The sequence below is a fragment of the Annulohypoxylon truncatum genome (genome assembly GCF_022578515.1).
Source record: "Annulohypoxylon truncatum strain CBS 140777 unplaced genomic scaffold F4807scaffold_42, whole genome shotgun sequence".
Lineage (NCBI taxonomy): Eukaryota > Fungi > Ascomycota > Sordariomycetes > Xylariales > Hypoxylaceae > Annulohypoxylon > Annulohypoxylon truncatum.
Genome location: NW_025953828.1, coordinates 105,917 through 118,893, shown reverse-complemented (window position 1 = coordinate 118,893; position 12,977 = coordinate 105,917). Strand labels below are relative to the sequence as shown.

Here is a 12,977-nt window from a genome sequence, read left to right as displayed (position 1 = left end):
AAAACAAGTCCAACCAGGAACAAATTTAAACAATATAGTCTCCACAATCATGAATCCGGTTCAATTATAATAACCAAAGGAGAAGATAATATCTTTACCTGCTTCTCAGTAGTGAATTCTTATCAAAATGAGGCATTCGTGCCAGTATCAAACATGATTACCCCTTCATGATATAAAAGGCCCAGGGACTGGCGTAAAATGAGCCGTCCTCAATATGATATCAGCGACGACAAACGTATAAGACTATTCGACATAAACATCCACGATGCTTCTTGCCAAATGGCAACTGATACATACAGTTATTTTCACCTTGGTGGTCACCTAAGTATGTTGCCATATATATTCTGACGGCCCCCTTCCCGTCACCCTTCCCAGCTGATTCCAGTCCTATTACAGGCGACAACTAGGTGAGTTTACCTGCCTGACTCCATTGACTAGTATAGCCATACTAGACAACATCTCTTAGGTGGCCTGAGATTTTTCAAATTACAACTTCTTCATCCTTCGTTTCCCTTCACTCCTTCACCTCACCTTTCTCCTTCGCAAGACATCAACATCTTCTCTACCCTATCAACCACGCATAACTTGACGCACCGGCTAAGGCTTTTTCTAGTCTTACTTTGTGCTTCAGGTTATATCTGGATCCCTCATTTCTATTCACATCGCATCGTTCTATTCCCGCAACCTACAGGTAAACACCTCTAAGTAAGCAAGACAAACACCTTACGATCATCAATCAATCCAACATGATGTCCACCATCATCATCGCGCTCGGCGTGCCGGCTTTGGTTGCCCTGCTCGTCAACTGGCGCTCCTTGTTCTGGGGTGCTTTCCACGTCGTCAACCGCTACCTCGGCCGCAGCGTGACCAACGTCGTGTCTATGGCGATGGTGTGCATGACAATCTACTGCATCGGCCCGGTTCTCGAGTACACGCTTCTTCTGATCTGGTCCTACATGTTGCTTGAGCTGGTTGATCACATGACAGACAACTTCTTTCGCCTGCCCTCTGTCGTTTTCTTCTGTCTTGTCAGCTACATCCAGTTCTGGAACTTCATCGGCCGCGACATCATGATGACTCTCAATCATGCCCTGGTGTGGTTTCTTGTAAGTATATATCTGTTCTTATCGATGGCTTCATGACCCCTTCCCTTCGTCAATATCCTCACTAGTACATTATACTAACTATTCGTCCCAAATAGCGTGAGTACCGATGGAAACGATTCATCATGGACTGTCTTTCAGTGGGAAGATTCGGCATTGCGTCCAGAGTGGTACTTTACTTTGGCGATTGGATTCACTCTGTCGTCGTGGGCGACTGGAAGGTCATCGTGCTTATGGAGTTCCACGCCAAGCACTATCCTGGACCTCAACCTCCCCTATATGCGCAGCTTCGACACCGCTTCCTGCGCGAGCTCCAGGCGATGACTGAAAACGGCGTTCACCCCAACGTGAGTGTTATTATACAAATTTCTGTTAACGGGCGGCACTTCGGTTATCAGAAGGAGCTGGATTCCCCTAACTTAATACCGTCCACAAACCAAGTTCTTTCTCAGTATCCAAGTACATTATAACTAACAACCATCCCTTCTTCTAGTCCGAGATTGGCGTCGCGGTTGAAGACATAATCGCAATTGCCTGCGGATTCCACGATTAAGTCTATTCGCCTGCTCGATAGTTTATTGATCCGACTCGAACACCATTGACGGGAGATACTCTTCAAATCGCATCAAGCCAACATACACGCGGAAGATGTCAACAAAGAGATCAATTGCTATGACGATGATTAGGGGGCCTTCTGAACCTTGAATTACAAGGCGATACATTCACGAACACGGCCATAGGAACCGTATGTAGCAACTCTTTCCAAACGTCTCCGTATCTCTAACTAACGTCATTTAGGGTCTCGAAGGACATAAATTTCAACTTGCTTTATGGAATGGAAAATTCAAAAAAAGAAAAAAAAATACTTGCACACACATTTTCGCATCGTGACGGATCTCCATCAAGACCGCGCATCCAAGGAGAAAACAGGGAGGCGATTGGAGAGACGGGCAATCACGAGTCTAGGTAGCTACTCTATTCTAGTTCCTCTCGAGACCAATATGAAACGGTTCCATTATTCTTTACCGTGCCTTAGTAACTATTAATTCGGAGATACCATGTACTCGCATGCTGAAATCTACCACGTAGACATCTGCTTGATCTAAGATCTACTTAGGCACATACTCAGCTTTACACTAGCTATATTCTCTTGAAAACCTGTATTTGCTTATTTCTTCAATGATACTAGATGCGCCGGTGGATGATGAAGAGAAAGAAAACTAAAAAAACATCCTAAGCACCTACCCATCACAAACATAGCACACGCCGAGCGGCAGATTTTCTATCTGGAGCCTGAGGATATTACACAACTATTCTAACCCCAGCTGAGCCAAGCCATTTCAACGGCTCCCCATAGAGTTGCCGTGAAGAACCCACTGTTCCGATGTATAGTCTCTATAGGATACCTTGACGTGCCTAGCTACTGTATCAGCGCACCTAGATATATTGTCCGGCAAAACGACCACATGGCTCTTGATTTGCGCGAAGGATATCTCAACGTGGTGTTTGCTTTCACTAGTTCATTATTGTGTTTCGTTAATTCATTATGAACCTTGATTCTCACTGGGTGGTGTTGTTGAAGGAAACACGTGATGATGGTCGAGAACCCGCTTACTTAATAAAAGGGGAAATGAAGACAAATCATTGTGTCACCAAGCTACGAATTAAGTCTTTCACGCTACGTATAAAACAGAAAACATACACCTCATCTACGAGTAATCCTAAGAGACCAGGAGAGTTTTGCACAAAAGAGATGATGTGTACCATTCATTGCGCCTTACGATTTAAAGCTACAGTAATGCAAACACCTTTGTTTTCCGACTTTGACCAGGCCAACCCCCCATTCCAACTAGCAAAATAACATAGCAATCAATGAAAGCCCTCCCTTCATAATGTGGGACATGCATTAGATGTGATCCATAGCCAGTGATGTACATATATGAGCGTAAATGTTGGTTGGTTTCCCAACACTTTTTCGTCTGAGGGCTCCAGTGCCTAGTAGCGTCGGTTGCGATTCTAGTGCGGACCGCCACCCCGCACCCTCTTCGCGTTGTTACTTATTTCCGAGTCGCCCCGAGGACGTTTGTTTCCAGGTTGGAAATTGTCTGCCGAAGGATTGAGACTGGCCCGTCCTTGTGCACCTCCACGACCTCCACGGTTCGCATTGCCTCCGCCGCGAGCACCACCGCGTGTCTGGTTAGGACCACCCGGTTTACGAGTGCCTGCTGTCGGCATTGGAAGGCTGGTGGCCTTAGTCGGAATCTGCGATGATGTTGTAGACTGACTAAATGGCTGCGCAGGGCTTGGTCCCGGTTGGGACGCAGGTTGCTGCAAACTCTGGGTGAAAGGGTTGGGACCTGTAGGTGCCGACTGTGATTGCTCTTGCTTGATATTCGAGAAAGGGCTGTTTACCGCCGGGAGATTACTTGGCATCCCTAGCTTGGGTATGCCACTAGTGGGAATGGCTTTCGTTTCTTGTGTAGTCGTATTGGTACTTGTAGGTTGGGCATTGGGAGCTATAGTACTGTTAGTAACATGTCATTTCCTCAATAGCAAGATGGTGAAAGAACGTACCTGGTAGAGCGTTACCTGTCGTCGAGGCAGCAGGTGATTCTGTAGTGGCTGGTTTAGGTGGTGGCGGCGGCTTTGCGTCTTTCGCAATCTCCCATACTTCCCCAACAGGCCGCTGTGGTGTTTCCTTCGCTGCCGTTTCCACAACGGCTAACTTGGCGTTAGCCGTTCGGGCTCTGTTGTCAGCCATGTTGAGCTTAAGGTTGCTCTTCGATGTAGCTAGCTGCGTAGCCTGCTCCCGTGCCTGAACGACTTTCTGCTCCAACTCTGCCTTTAATGTCTCTTGTTCTTCACGTACTTTCTTCGTCTCGATGGCGAGTTTATTCTTAATGTTATTCTGAATAATGCTCTTGATCGTGGCGTTGTTGGACACGAGATCCCTAATCTCTTTATCATTCAGCCCATTCAAGTCAGCTGTTTGGGTAGTAGGAGTCCCCGCGGGAGTGTCTGAAGGTTGTTGTCGAGCAGGGGTAGCAGGTGGCTTCGGTCCATTGGAATGCTCCGCCTCCCAAATCTTCCGCTCTTGTTCCATGCGCAAGTTGAAATCAGACTCCAGCTTCTCAGTATCTCGTTTCATTTGGGCCCTTTCATCCTCCATCTGAGTCTTGTAATCAGATAAACGCTTGTTCAATGTCTCTTTCATCTTGTCACTTCTGGACTTAACAATTTGGTCTTGTTTTTCTTCTAGCTCCTTTACTCTCGCTTCCCATTCAGCGGCCTTTGCGGCAGCTTCTGAAATCTTCTCTTCAAGTGCCTTGCGCTCGTCGTCGGATAATGGTGTTGGCAATGGCTTTTCTGAAGTACCCGTACCGTTCTCCATTGTTATGTCGCCATTTGCCGCTGGAGCCTGTGCATCTGCGATAGCCCGATCTCGCTCTGCAATTGCTGAGCTGAGTTCATTACGAGCACTCTGGAGTTCTCCTTCGACGACGGCCTTCTGTGATGAGACGTTATCTAACTCTGCGCGGACATCTGCCAATTGACTCTGTAGTGTAGCAAGGGCCTGGGTGTTAGACGGGTCTACCGGAGCAGGGGCACTAGAATTCTTTTGATGCTCAAGTTGAAGAGCATCAACTTGGCGTTTGAAGCTGTTGACCTGCTCCTCCAAGCTAAGCCTTGCTTTCTGAGAAAGATCCAATTCTTTCTGGGTTGTCGAGAGTTGGTCCGAAACTTTGCTTAGTTTCGTCCGTAGCTCGTCCCGTTCCGTCGTTAGTTCAGTTTTGGCGGTGGTGAGAGTCCTAGATCGTTCCTTCGCCTGACTGACTAGCTTCTCCCTTGACGTCGCCCACGAAGCTTCTTTCTCCTTCAGGTCCTGTTCAAGTTTTTGCACCGTATCCTTTAGAGATGCCTCCGTTTCCTGCAGAGTATTTCGCTCCGACTCGAGCTTTGCAACCATCTGTTTAAGCTCTTCGACCTCTGCTGGATCAGTCCTGCCATGTTTCGAAAGAATATCTTCCGTTCGCTTTTGCCATCGATCTCGATCCTCGTGAAGCTGCTTCATTTCCGCTTCTCTAAAAGCTTGTTGACTTTGAAGCTCCTCAATCTGAGCTTCTAGGGGTTGAATTACTGACTCCAATTCTGAGATCCTGGCGGTTTTCTCGGCCAATTGACTCTGTGCTTGACGAGCCTCTGCCCGTAGAGCGGCGCTGCTCTCTCGGAAGAGATTGAGCTCTTCGAGCTTGCCCATGAGATCCTTATGAGCTATCGAACTTCGGTCACTATCACCCTGCGAGCGACGTTCTTGTTCAAGTTTCAGTCTAGCCTCATCAAGCTGTGACTGCGCATATTCGAGTTGTTGCTGCAATCGTTTGGCTTCCTGGACTTTGAGGTCGTACTGTACCTCCAAGATATCTTTCTCGCGACGAAGATAATTGCTTAATTCCCGGAATTTATCGGCCTCTGAACTACTAGGTTGCGCGGCAATCGCGTCTAGAGACTCATCGGTTGAATTTCGACTCTGCTGCAAAGCCGAGACTTGTTTTGTGACGTCGTCTAGTTGCTGGTGGAGTAGCTTGTTTTGCGCGTTGGCGTCGTCTCTGCGAGCACGGAGTTCGGAGATCTCGCGCTCGAAACGCTGTCTCCTTTCGTCCCAAGAGCTTTCGTTCTGTAGCAGAGTGGCCTTTGCCGACTCTGCTTCAGCTTTCCAGGTAGCTGCAGATGTCTTTATCTCGTTGTATTCGCCGCGCAGATTAGACAACGACTTCGCCGTTTCGCCATGTTTCATAACCTCACTTTCGTACGCTTGTTGCGCGTTAGCCGCTATCTCAGCTTGCGCACGAAGATCTTGTTGATGGAATTGCGAGGAAGCTGTGTATCGTTCCTCCTCGTCCTTCAGACGCTTGATTTCTTCGTCGAGGATAGCCTTTTCATCTTCGAAACGTTTGGCGACCTCTGCCTGGGAGTCGCGCAGACTTGACAATTCACTGTTAGATCTTGCCAATTCGGCGGACAAATCTTCTACTCTTTGCTCTAGTTCCTTGATGGTAGCATCTTTGGAAGAGATTACTGTGTCCATCTCTTGCTGGTATTGGTCTTGTGTAGAGTTTATTCTTTCCAGTTCTTCCTCCGATGATTGGCTCAATTGCTTGTATTGCTCGACTTGTATTTGAGCATTCTCAAGGTGAGACTTTGTGAGCTCAAGGTCGCGTTTGAGATCCGCCACCTCGTGGATCAGCTCTTGGATACGCTCATCCGTGTCAGCTTGCGTATCATTTTGGTCTGATGCAGGAATCATCGATCCCGGCCTTGGGGTGGGTCTTGGTTGAAGTCTTTCTGCGCGTTCCTCTGCACTTCGAAGCTGGATCGCAAGTTCGTCAGCTCTACTCTGGAGGTGATCCCGGCTAGTCTTCGTAGCAACAAGCTCTTCGCGAATTTGACCGAGATTCGATGTGAGTTCATCAATCCGCTTTTGGAAGTGCTGAGCATCGTACTCCTTTCGGAGTTGAGCTTTCTTCCCTTCCTCTACCTCGTCTGTCAATTTGCGCTTAGTAGTGTTGAGATCAGCTTCCAAGCTATCGATTTGGGATTGCAGGCGTCGTTTAGTCTCAGAATCGCTTAGTTCACGTTCATTTTGAAGACTCTGCTGTGTGGCTAGAAGACCGTTCAAACGTGACTTTTCTTGCATCAAGCTTTCGTTATCCTGGCTTAATCGATCCTGGATGTCTTTCCACAGCTTTTTCTCGGCTTTGAGATTTGCATTCTCGCTACGCATGCTCTCAAGCAACCCTCTTGCTTCGACTAGATCTTCGGCCACTTGCTGTGTGCGAATGTCCTGCTTAGCTGCAGACTCGGACATGGTCTGGTTCCTCTTTTGCAATTCCTTGTTTTCGCTTTGTAAGGCAGCAAGGTTCGATTGGAGGATTTCATAGCGCTCTGACGCGAGTGAAAGCTGACTTTGCAATTTGGAGACTTCCGCCTGGAGCGAGTTCCTTTCAGCAGACAGTTTCTCCAACTGTTCCTTCATAGTCTTTCGATCTGCGGTCTGCTCATTTCGGTAGATGTCGAAGTTCTGTTGGAGATCTCGGAGTAGAGTAGTATAATCAGAAGTGTCGTCATTCGCAGTAGAGTTTTGTTCGATACTGACAAGAACGCCGTCTTGTGTAGATCGACCTAAGGCCGACGCCATTTCCTCAGCTGATGCTCTCGACTCGACTATGCGTCGGAACATATCTCGCTCCTTAGTAATAGATTCCGTCTTCACTTGGAAACCGCGAAGAGTATCACTGAAGACTTCCAATTCCTGCTCCAAACGGATACGTTCCTTGTGATCCTCCATTGCCTGGCTCTTAGCCGCAACTGCTTCTTCGTTTTCCATTCTCTCGGCGAGTTCGTGGGTAACCTGGAGGAGCTGTTCGTTCCGCTCTTGAAGTTCCTTGATATTCTTGAAAACGACAAGACGTTCAAGGATAGAGGTATGAGCGTTTAATTCCTCGTCTCCAATTTGGTCGTTGATCTGGCCTCTCTCCAACCTTTGTAGAATTATTCGCTCATCGGAGGTGAGCTGATCTAGGCCCTTTTCAAGACAATGCACATTGAAAGTTAACATCTGGATCTGGGCACTGAGGCTCTTTACTTCATACTGTAGAAGGGTATTTCGCTTCTCAGCATCAGCCGCAGCTGCCTCAGCCCTGCGTGCAGCCTTCTTAGCCACATCACGCTCTTTAAAGCTCTCGTCCGAAAGATGGGACATAGTCTTCATTTCTTGTTGGAGTCGTTCATTGTCGGCCTGGAGATCTTCAATCTCGGGACGCTTGGCTTCAAGTTGGTCAATAACATCATCAAGCTCCTTTGCAAGACTGCTGCTGCGGAGCTTTTCGGCGTTCAGTTGTCCCTTGATCTTGTAGAAATCTTCCATTAGCTGGGTCGTAGAGAACGCTCTGCGTGAAGAGCCCGGTGTTGCAAATGGCGAGCCTGATCGGTAGAGAGATCCGTTCAAAGGCCTTGGAGTTTGGGGTGCCGAACCAGGCTGTGCAGGGCTACCTCCACTTCCAGCAATCATAGCCTCTAGACGGCCAACTTCATCTCGGAGGGATTCGACGGCTTGGGAGAGCTCTTCTTTGTCTGAATTGGACCTTGCAAGTTCTTCACTGATTCGGCGAATGCTATCCTCGCATTCTCGCTTAACTTGCTCCTCTCTCGCCTCAACTTCCTGAACTCGCTTCTTGTGAGCTAGCGTCTGCTGCTCCTTCAAGTCGACAAGTCGCCGTAAACCGTCACACTCCTGTCGGTAATCTTCTTCACGACGACCCGCAGCCTCTTGCAGCTGCTGGATTTTAGTAAGGCCATCATCTACCTTCTTCTGCGATTCATCGAGGCGCTGACGAAGGGCCTGTTCGGTACGTTTAAGGGATTCGATGTTGGAAGTGGCGTCGTCGTTGAGGCGCTGAAGTTCAGCAATGCGCGCACCCTTCTCTTTCCGGTACTTGAGGGCTTCAGCGGACTTGTTCTTAAGCTCGTTTTCAAAGAAGTCGCTGCTGCTTTGGGCCAGCTGCAATTGTTGCTGCAGTGACTGCTCCCTGAATTTTGAGCTGCTCGCCGTATGGTTGGCATTCTGAACGGATTGCTGCAAAGACGTGACTTCCTGGCTTAATTTCAGATTTTTCTGATGTTGAGCCTGCAGCTCTAGAGAGAGCGCCTCATTTGCAGAATTCTTGGTATCGATGATCGCGAGCGATTCTCGGCTCGAAGTCTCTAGGGATGCGACACGCGCTCGAAGTTTGTCAATCTCGGATTGGGAAGTGGAACTGGAGGACTTGATGGACTGTAGCTCGTTTTCTAGCTTCTGGCGTGTGGTCTCTGCGCATCGATATGAGTATTTGTAAATATAGACATGCGAATATAGAGATGAATATACATACCTTCATCCTTAAGCTTCTGGCGAAGCTCCTCGACATCCTTAAGTGCCTTTTTGGCAGTTTCATTGCTAGCATCACGCTGAGCTTCGGCGCTGCGTACAGAGGTTTCAAGTTCGACTTCTAACTGAATTTTCTGGGTGAATAGCGCATCGTATTCGTGGCCTTTGGCGGCGACAGCGGATAAAATTGCTTGAACAAGTTCGACAGTAGGATCTGTGGCAACGGTTGTCAGGTTGACCTCAGGCATACCCAGATGGGTAGCTAGGTAGCCGAGATCGACCTCCGCAGCTGCCATGGTATCAAATACCCGATCCAGGTATGGCCATTAGGTGAGTGAATCAGGTATACTAGTGGTATTATTCTCGCGTTGATACTATTATCGCTGGCTTTGTAGTTGAAAGGGTCGTGGTCGGTGAGTTGCGATCGCGTAGGGAATGTGTGAAAAAATCACCAAAGGCGTGATGGGAAAAGAAAGATGAAAATGGAGTAGAACTTGTTGAAGAAATAAATGAAGGAATGAACTAAGGTGGATATAATTGAAGTAAAAGATTAATCGATCGTTAAGTGAATCAATCAATCATTAGAGTTGTGAAGGTGAGTGAGTGTTAGTGGCGATGAAAGAACCCAAATGTGAAGATGTTAAGATTCGGTTTTTCATTTCCTTCACAAAGGAACCTGCCAACATTGAACTGAAAGTAAACTGTTTTCGGTGGAAGGCGCGACGAGGCTAGCAATTAATTCCCTGCTGTTCATTGTTACACAGGTACCCCGGTGTATTATTTTCTGCCTAACCTAAAATGGCCAGCTCCAGGAGCTTGGACCATCAGTGCCATTAATTCGTACCTAGGTACCTATCTATCATGGTATTCTACGTAATTTCATCTTCCTGTCAACCACATTTCTTTCTCAAAACATATTTAGTAATGGATATTATATATCAGCCCTGCCACCGCTCTTCATGCACGATAATTCGAATCTCGAATATTAATCAATAGTATTTCTATCGAGCCTCCAACGCCTATTGCTTTCGATGATTATCATCCAATTCGTGGAATTCTGCCACGGGTCCTGATTGCCATCCCATACCCGGGAGCTCCGATCTAGGCTGACCATGTGCCTCATGTAAGTTGTATGTGTCCTGATTCTGACCATGTAACTCGGGTACTTGCGAGTATTGGGGAATATAGTCATTGTGGCCTTGAAGCTCTGGCTTGTACGGGGTACTTGTTGCAGATACCGGAGATACATTGTCAACTAGCGATGCCGCGTGTCTGTCCAATGTATTGGAGTTCGGGCTTGTCGCGGATGTAGATGTAGGTACGGCGCCGTCGAGCTCGGGTTTTCCTGCAAATCCATCAGCGGAATTAAGTGGCGCTGCTTGTTGGTGGTTGCGATTATGTCGCGATCTCCTCCAGAAAAAGAAGGCTATCAACCCTAACATTGCGGAACCGGCTGCAGCGCCAACAGCAGCTCCTATGATCGTCCCAATATTCGATTTACTGGTTGAGTTCGTGGTTGTTCCACCAGACTCTACCGGCCCTTCAGCACTCGTAGCTCCGGTTTCTTTCGGTCCAGATGTCCCGCTATTCCCATCGGCACTCGTTTGTTGTACTGCCACGATAATTATTAAAAGGGGGAATAGTTAATTTTAGCACTTAGCTTACCTGACTCAGTGACCCCAGCAAGTGTTGTTAACCCTTTAGCAGCACTACAGTACATATCGAAAACTTTGCGGGCAGAACTGACGTCCTCGGTTGCTGTTGAATCGCAATAATACGTCACATCCGAACCCACTTGGTTACTAACATAACCAGACATGGGACTCTTGATGCAAATACATGAAGCCAAAGCTGCTGGGCCTGGAGGGCAGAGATCATAGGTTTGCTTCGAAGATAAGTGTCAACAGTTGAATATTCATACTGAGATATTGGTCTTACACTCATAACTGCATATGATACCGCATCTTGTGCGCAAGAGGCTAGCGAGCTAAACTCAGGAAGTGCGGTGATATAGTACGTCACTTATCGTCCATGTTAGCTAATTAACCTATAGAAAGCGGTTAAAGCATAGCTTACTATCTCCTGGGGGATCCGAGGTCGTTGGAAAAGATGACGTTCCATCTACTAAACCACAGTAGCCTGCGAACACAGCCTGGGCCGAATCGACATCGGCCGTGTGCGATGAGCATGAGTATTTCACCGAGGTGTTAATACCCTGGCTAACGAGAAGGGAATTCTGGTTCTTGTCGCACGCACAAGTAGCGAGGAGGCTAGCTTCCGCATTGCATAAGTCAAATGTCTACCCCTTGGTATTAGACAATATATCAAGTTTTGATATGCTCACAACGCTCACCAAACTCCTACGAGGCAGTCAGAAAATTTTCAATATATTGGTTAGGAACCAACAAGAGATCATGGACTCACTGGACGATGTAGGATAGGCCTGAGGCGGCACAAGGAGCAAGTTGCTGCCATGCGGGAAAATCGGTGATATATTGTGTGACCGGGTACGTAGGAGTTGGAAACGGCGTAATCGAAGCCTGGTTGCAATAGGCTGAGAAAACGCTGGCCGCACTCGTCTGGTCCTCCGACGCTGTCGAGCCACAGCTCCAGCTAATCGACTCCGAGATTCCTGACGATATTGAAGCAAAGTTGTTATCTTTCGTGCAGACACATGATTGGAGATCGGTGACTGCTTCGGGGCAATTATCGTTTGTCTGGCTCTGGACGTTCTCAGAGATGGCAGCGGCCGCGCATGGTGCCTACCACAATCAGCATCCTTTCCAAGCAACCCTTTATCGCCCAGGCTAAATCATGAAGTGAAAGCGACCCGCGATATCGCTACCTTTACATGCTGTTATTGCCTCGTCGTCTAGTTCTTTTGGCGCCTCGCCCTTCTCACATTCAAGGCCTCTACTTGGTATGGGACATTTCAGAAAACATTGTCGGTAGAATGAATCAACCGTGTTGGACTCTTCGTCTACCATTTTCATCAAGCAAAACTGACTTACTAATACAGTAAAAATGGAAAGATCAGTAACATAGACGATTTCCTCTGCTCTCGCAAGCGTCGCGCCCAGGCACGCCCAACCGGATAATAACCATAACCGAGTCATTGCCGCTACCTTCTCATGACCAACCCCGATGATGAAAGAAGACTTGTGAAGTGGCCAAGGAATATCAAAAGAGAGTATATGCGCAATGGCGAACGAGACTAGAGAAAACGACAGAATAGTCAGGCATCCCAACTAGAAACCAAACATTGCGATCATCGCGGGCAGCTACGCGGGCACACTTTATATCATTCACGCCTTGCTAGTCTTGAAGGACTTCTCCTCCTCGAAGAAGAATTTCTATACCCTTGTCACGAAGCGCCATACCCCTGACAGCTGAACATTCGCAGCATTTGCCAAGCAAAGCACAAGGACGCCATTCGCCTCGGTCACGGAAAGTTGATCGCTAGGGACGTTCGACGCAACGGCTAACCGTTGATGGGAAAAATTAGCGGCACATTTGCGATAATTGAGATTTCAGTACCCACCGATGCCGGTTGTCGCTAGCACTAACTTCGTGACAGAGACGCTAAAATATTTGGCACCCGACACGGTACCACGATACGCGTCCTTTCTTTTGCAGATTTAAACCGCGGACAAGTAGAATTTGCCTCTGAATGCTTGAGTACGTAGTTGTATGAACTGCCTAGAGCAGACGACTTCCAGTCCTTCTTAGTCCATCGTGGCTTACTTGGTCCCATAAAGATGACTTTGAAGATAATCTAATCGCGAACTCCATGCATGCCAGGGGAATTCAGCCCCAGATGGTTCCACATATCACGGCCAACCAATAGAGGTTAGATTCGAATTATGTGTGAGCCAAATAAGGGTATACCTTAACAGAAAGATAGCCCAGATGTCTACGATGACTAGGTAACTAGCCGAAGTGAGGCTCAA

At 47.7% G+C, this 12,977-nt stretch overlaps 3 protein-coding genes across 3 annotated transcripts; 1 reads left to right on the top strand and 2 right to left on the bottom strand.

Annotated features, from left to right (window-relative positions):
* Nucleotides 1-746: 746 nt before the first annotated feature.
* F4807DRAFT_464588 (uncharacterized protein) lies at nucleotides 747-1,656 on the top strand (the record flags this gene model as incomplete). Its single annotated transcript, XM_048002146.1, has 3 exons — nucleotides 747-1,106; nucleotides 1,202-1,450; nucleotides 1,597-1,656. The coding sequence occupies 3 exons, from the start codon at nucleotides 747-749 to the stop codon at nucleotides 1,654-1,656; spliced, it is 669 nt and encodes a 222-aa protein (XP_047850022.1).
* A 1,385-nt stretch (nucleotides 1,657-3,041) lies between these two features.
* Nucleotides 3,042-3,627, bottom strand: F4807DRAFT_280489 (uncharacterized protein). Its single transcript, XM_047994680.1, has one exon. It carries the CDS (start codon nucleotides 3,534-3,536, stop codon nucleotides 3,120-3,122), a length of 417 nt encoding a protein of 138 aa, XP_047850021.1. The 5' UTR covers nucleotides 3,537-3,627; the 3' UTR covers nucleotides 3,042-3,119.
* A 6,419-nt stretch (nucleotides 3,628-10,046) lies between these two features.
* On the bottom strand, nucleotides 10,047-12,143 carry F4807DRAFT_464586 (uncharacterized protein; the record flags this gene model as incomplete). Its single annotated transcript, XM_048002145.1, has 7 exons — nucleotides 10,047-10,639; nucleotides 10,693-10,912; nucleotides 10,966-11,048; nucleotides 11,104-11,326; nucleotides 11,381-11,387; nucleotides 11,452-11,789; nucleotides 12,039-12,143. 7 exons carry the CDS (start codon nucleotides 12,141-12,143, stop codon nucleotides 10,047-10,049), a joined length of 1,569 nt encoding a protein of 522 aa, XP_047850020.1.
* Nucleotides 12,144-12,977: the final 834 nt, after the last annotated feature.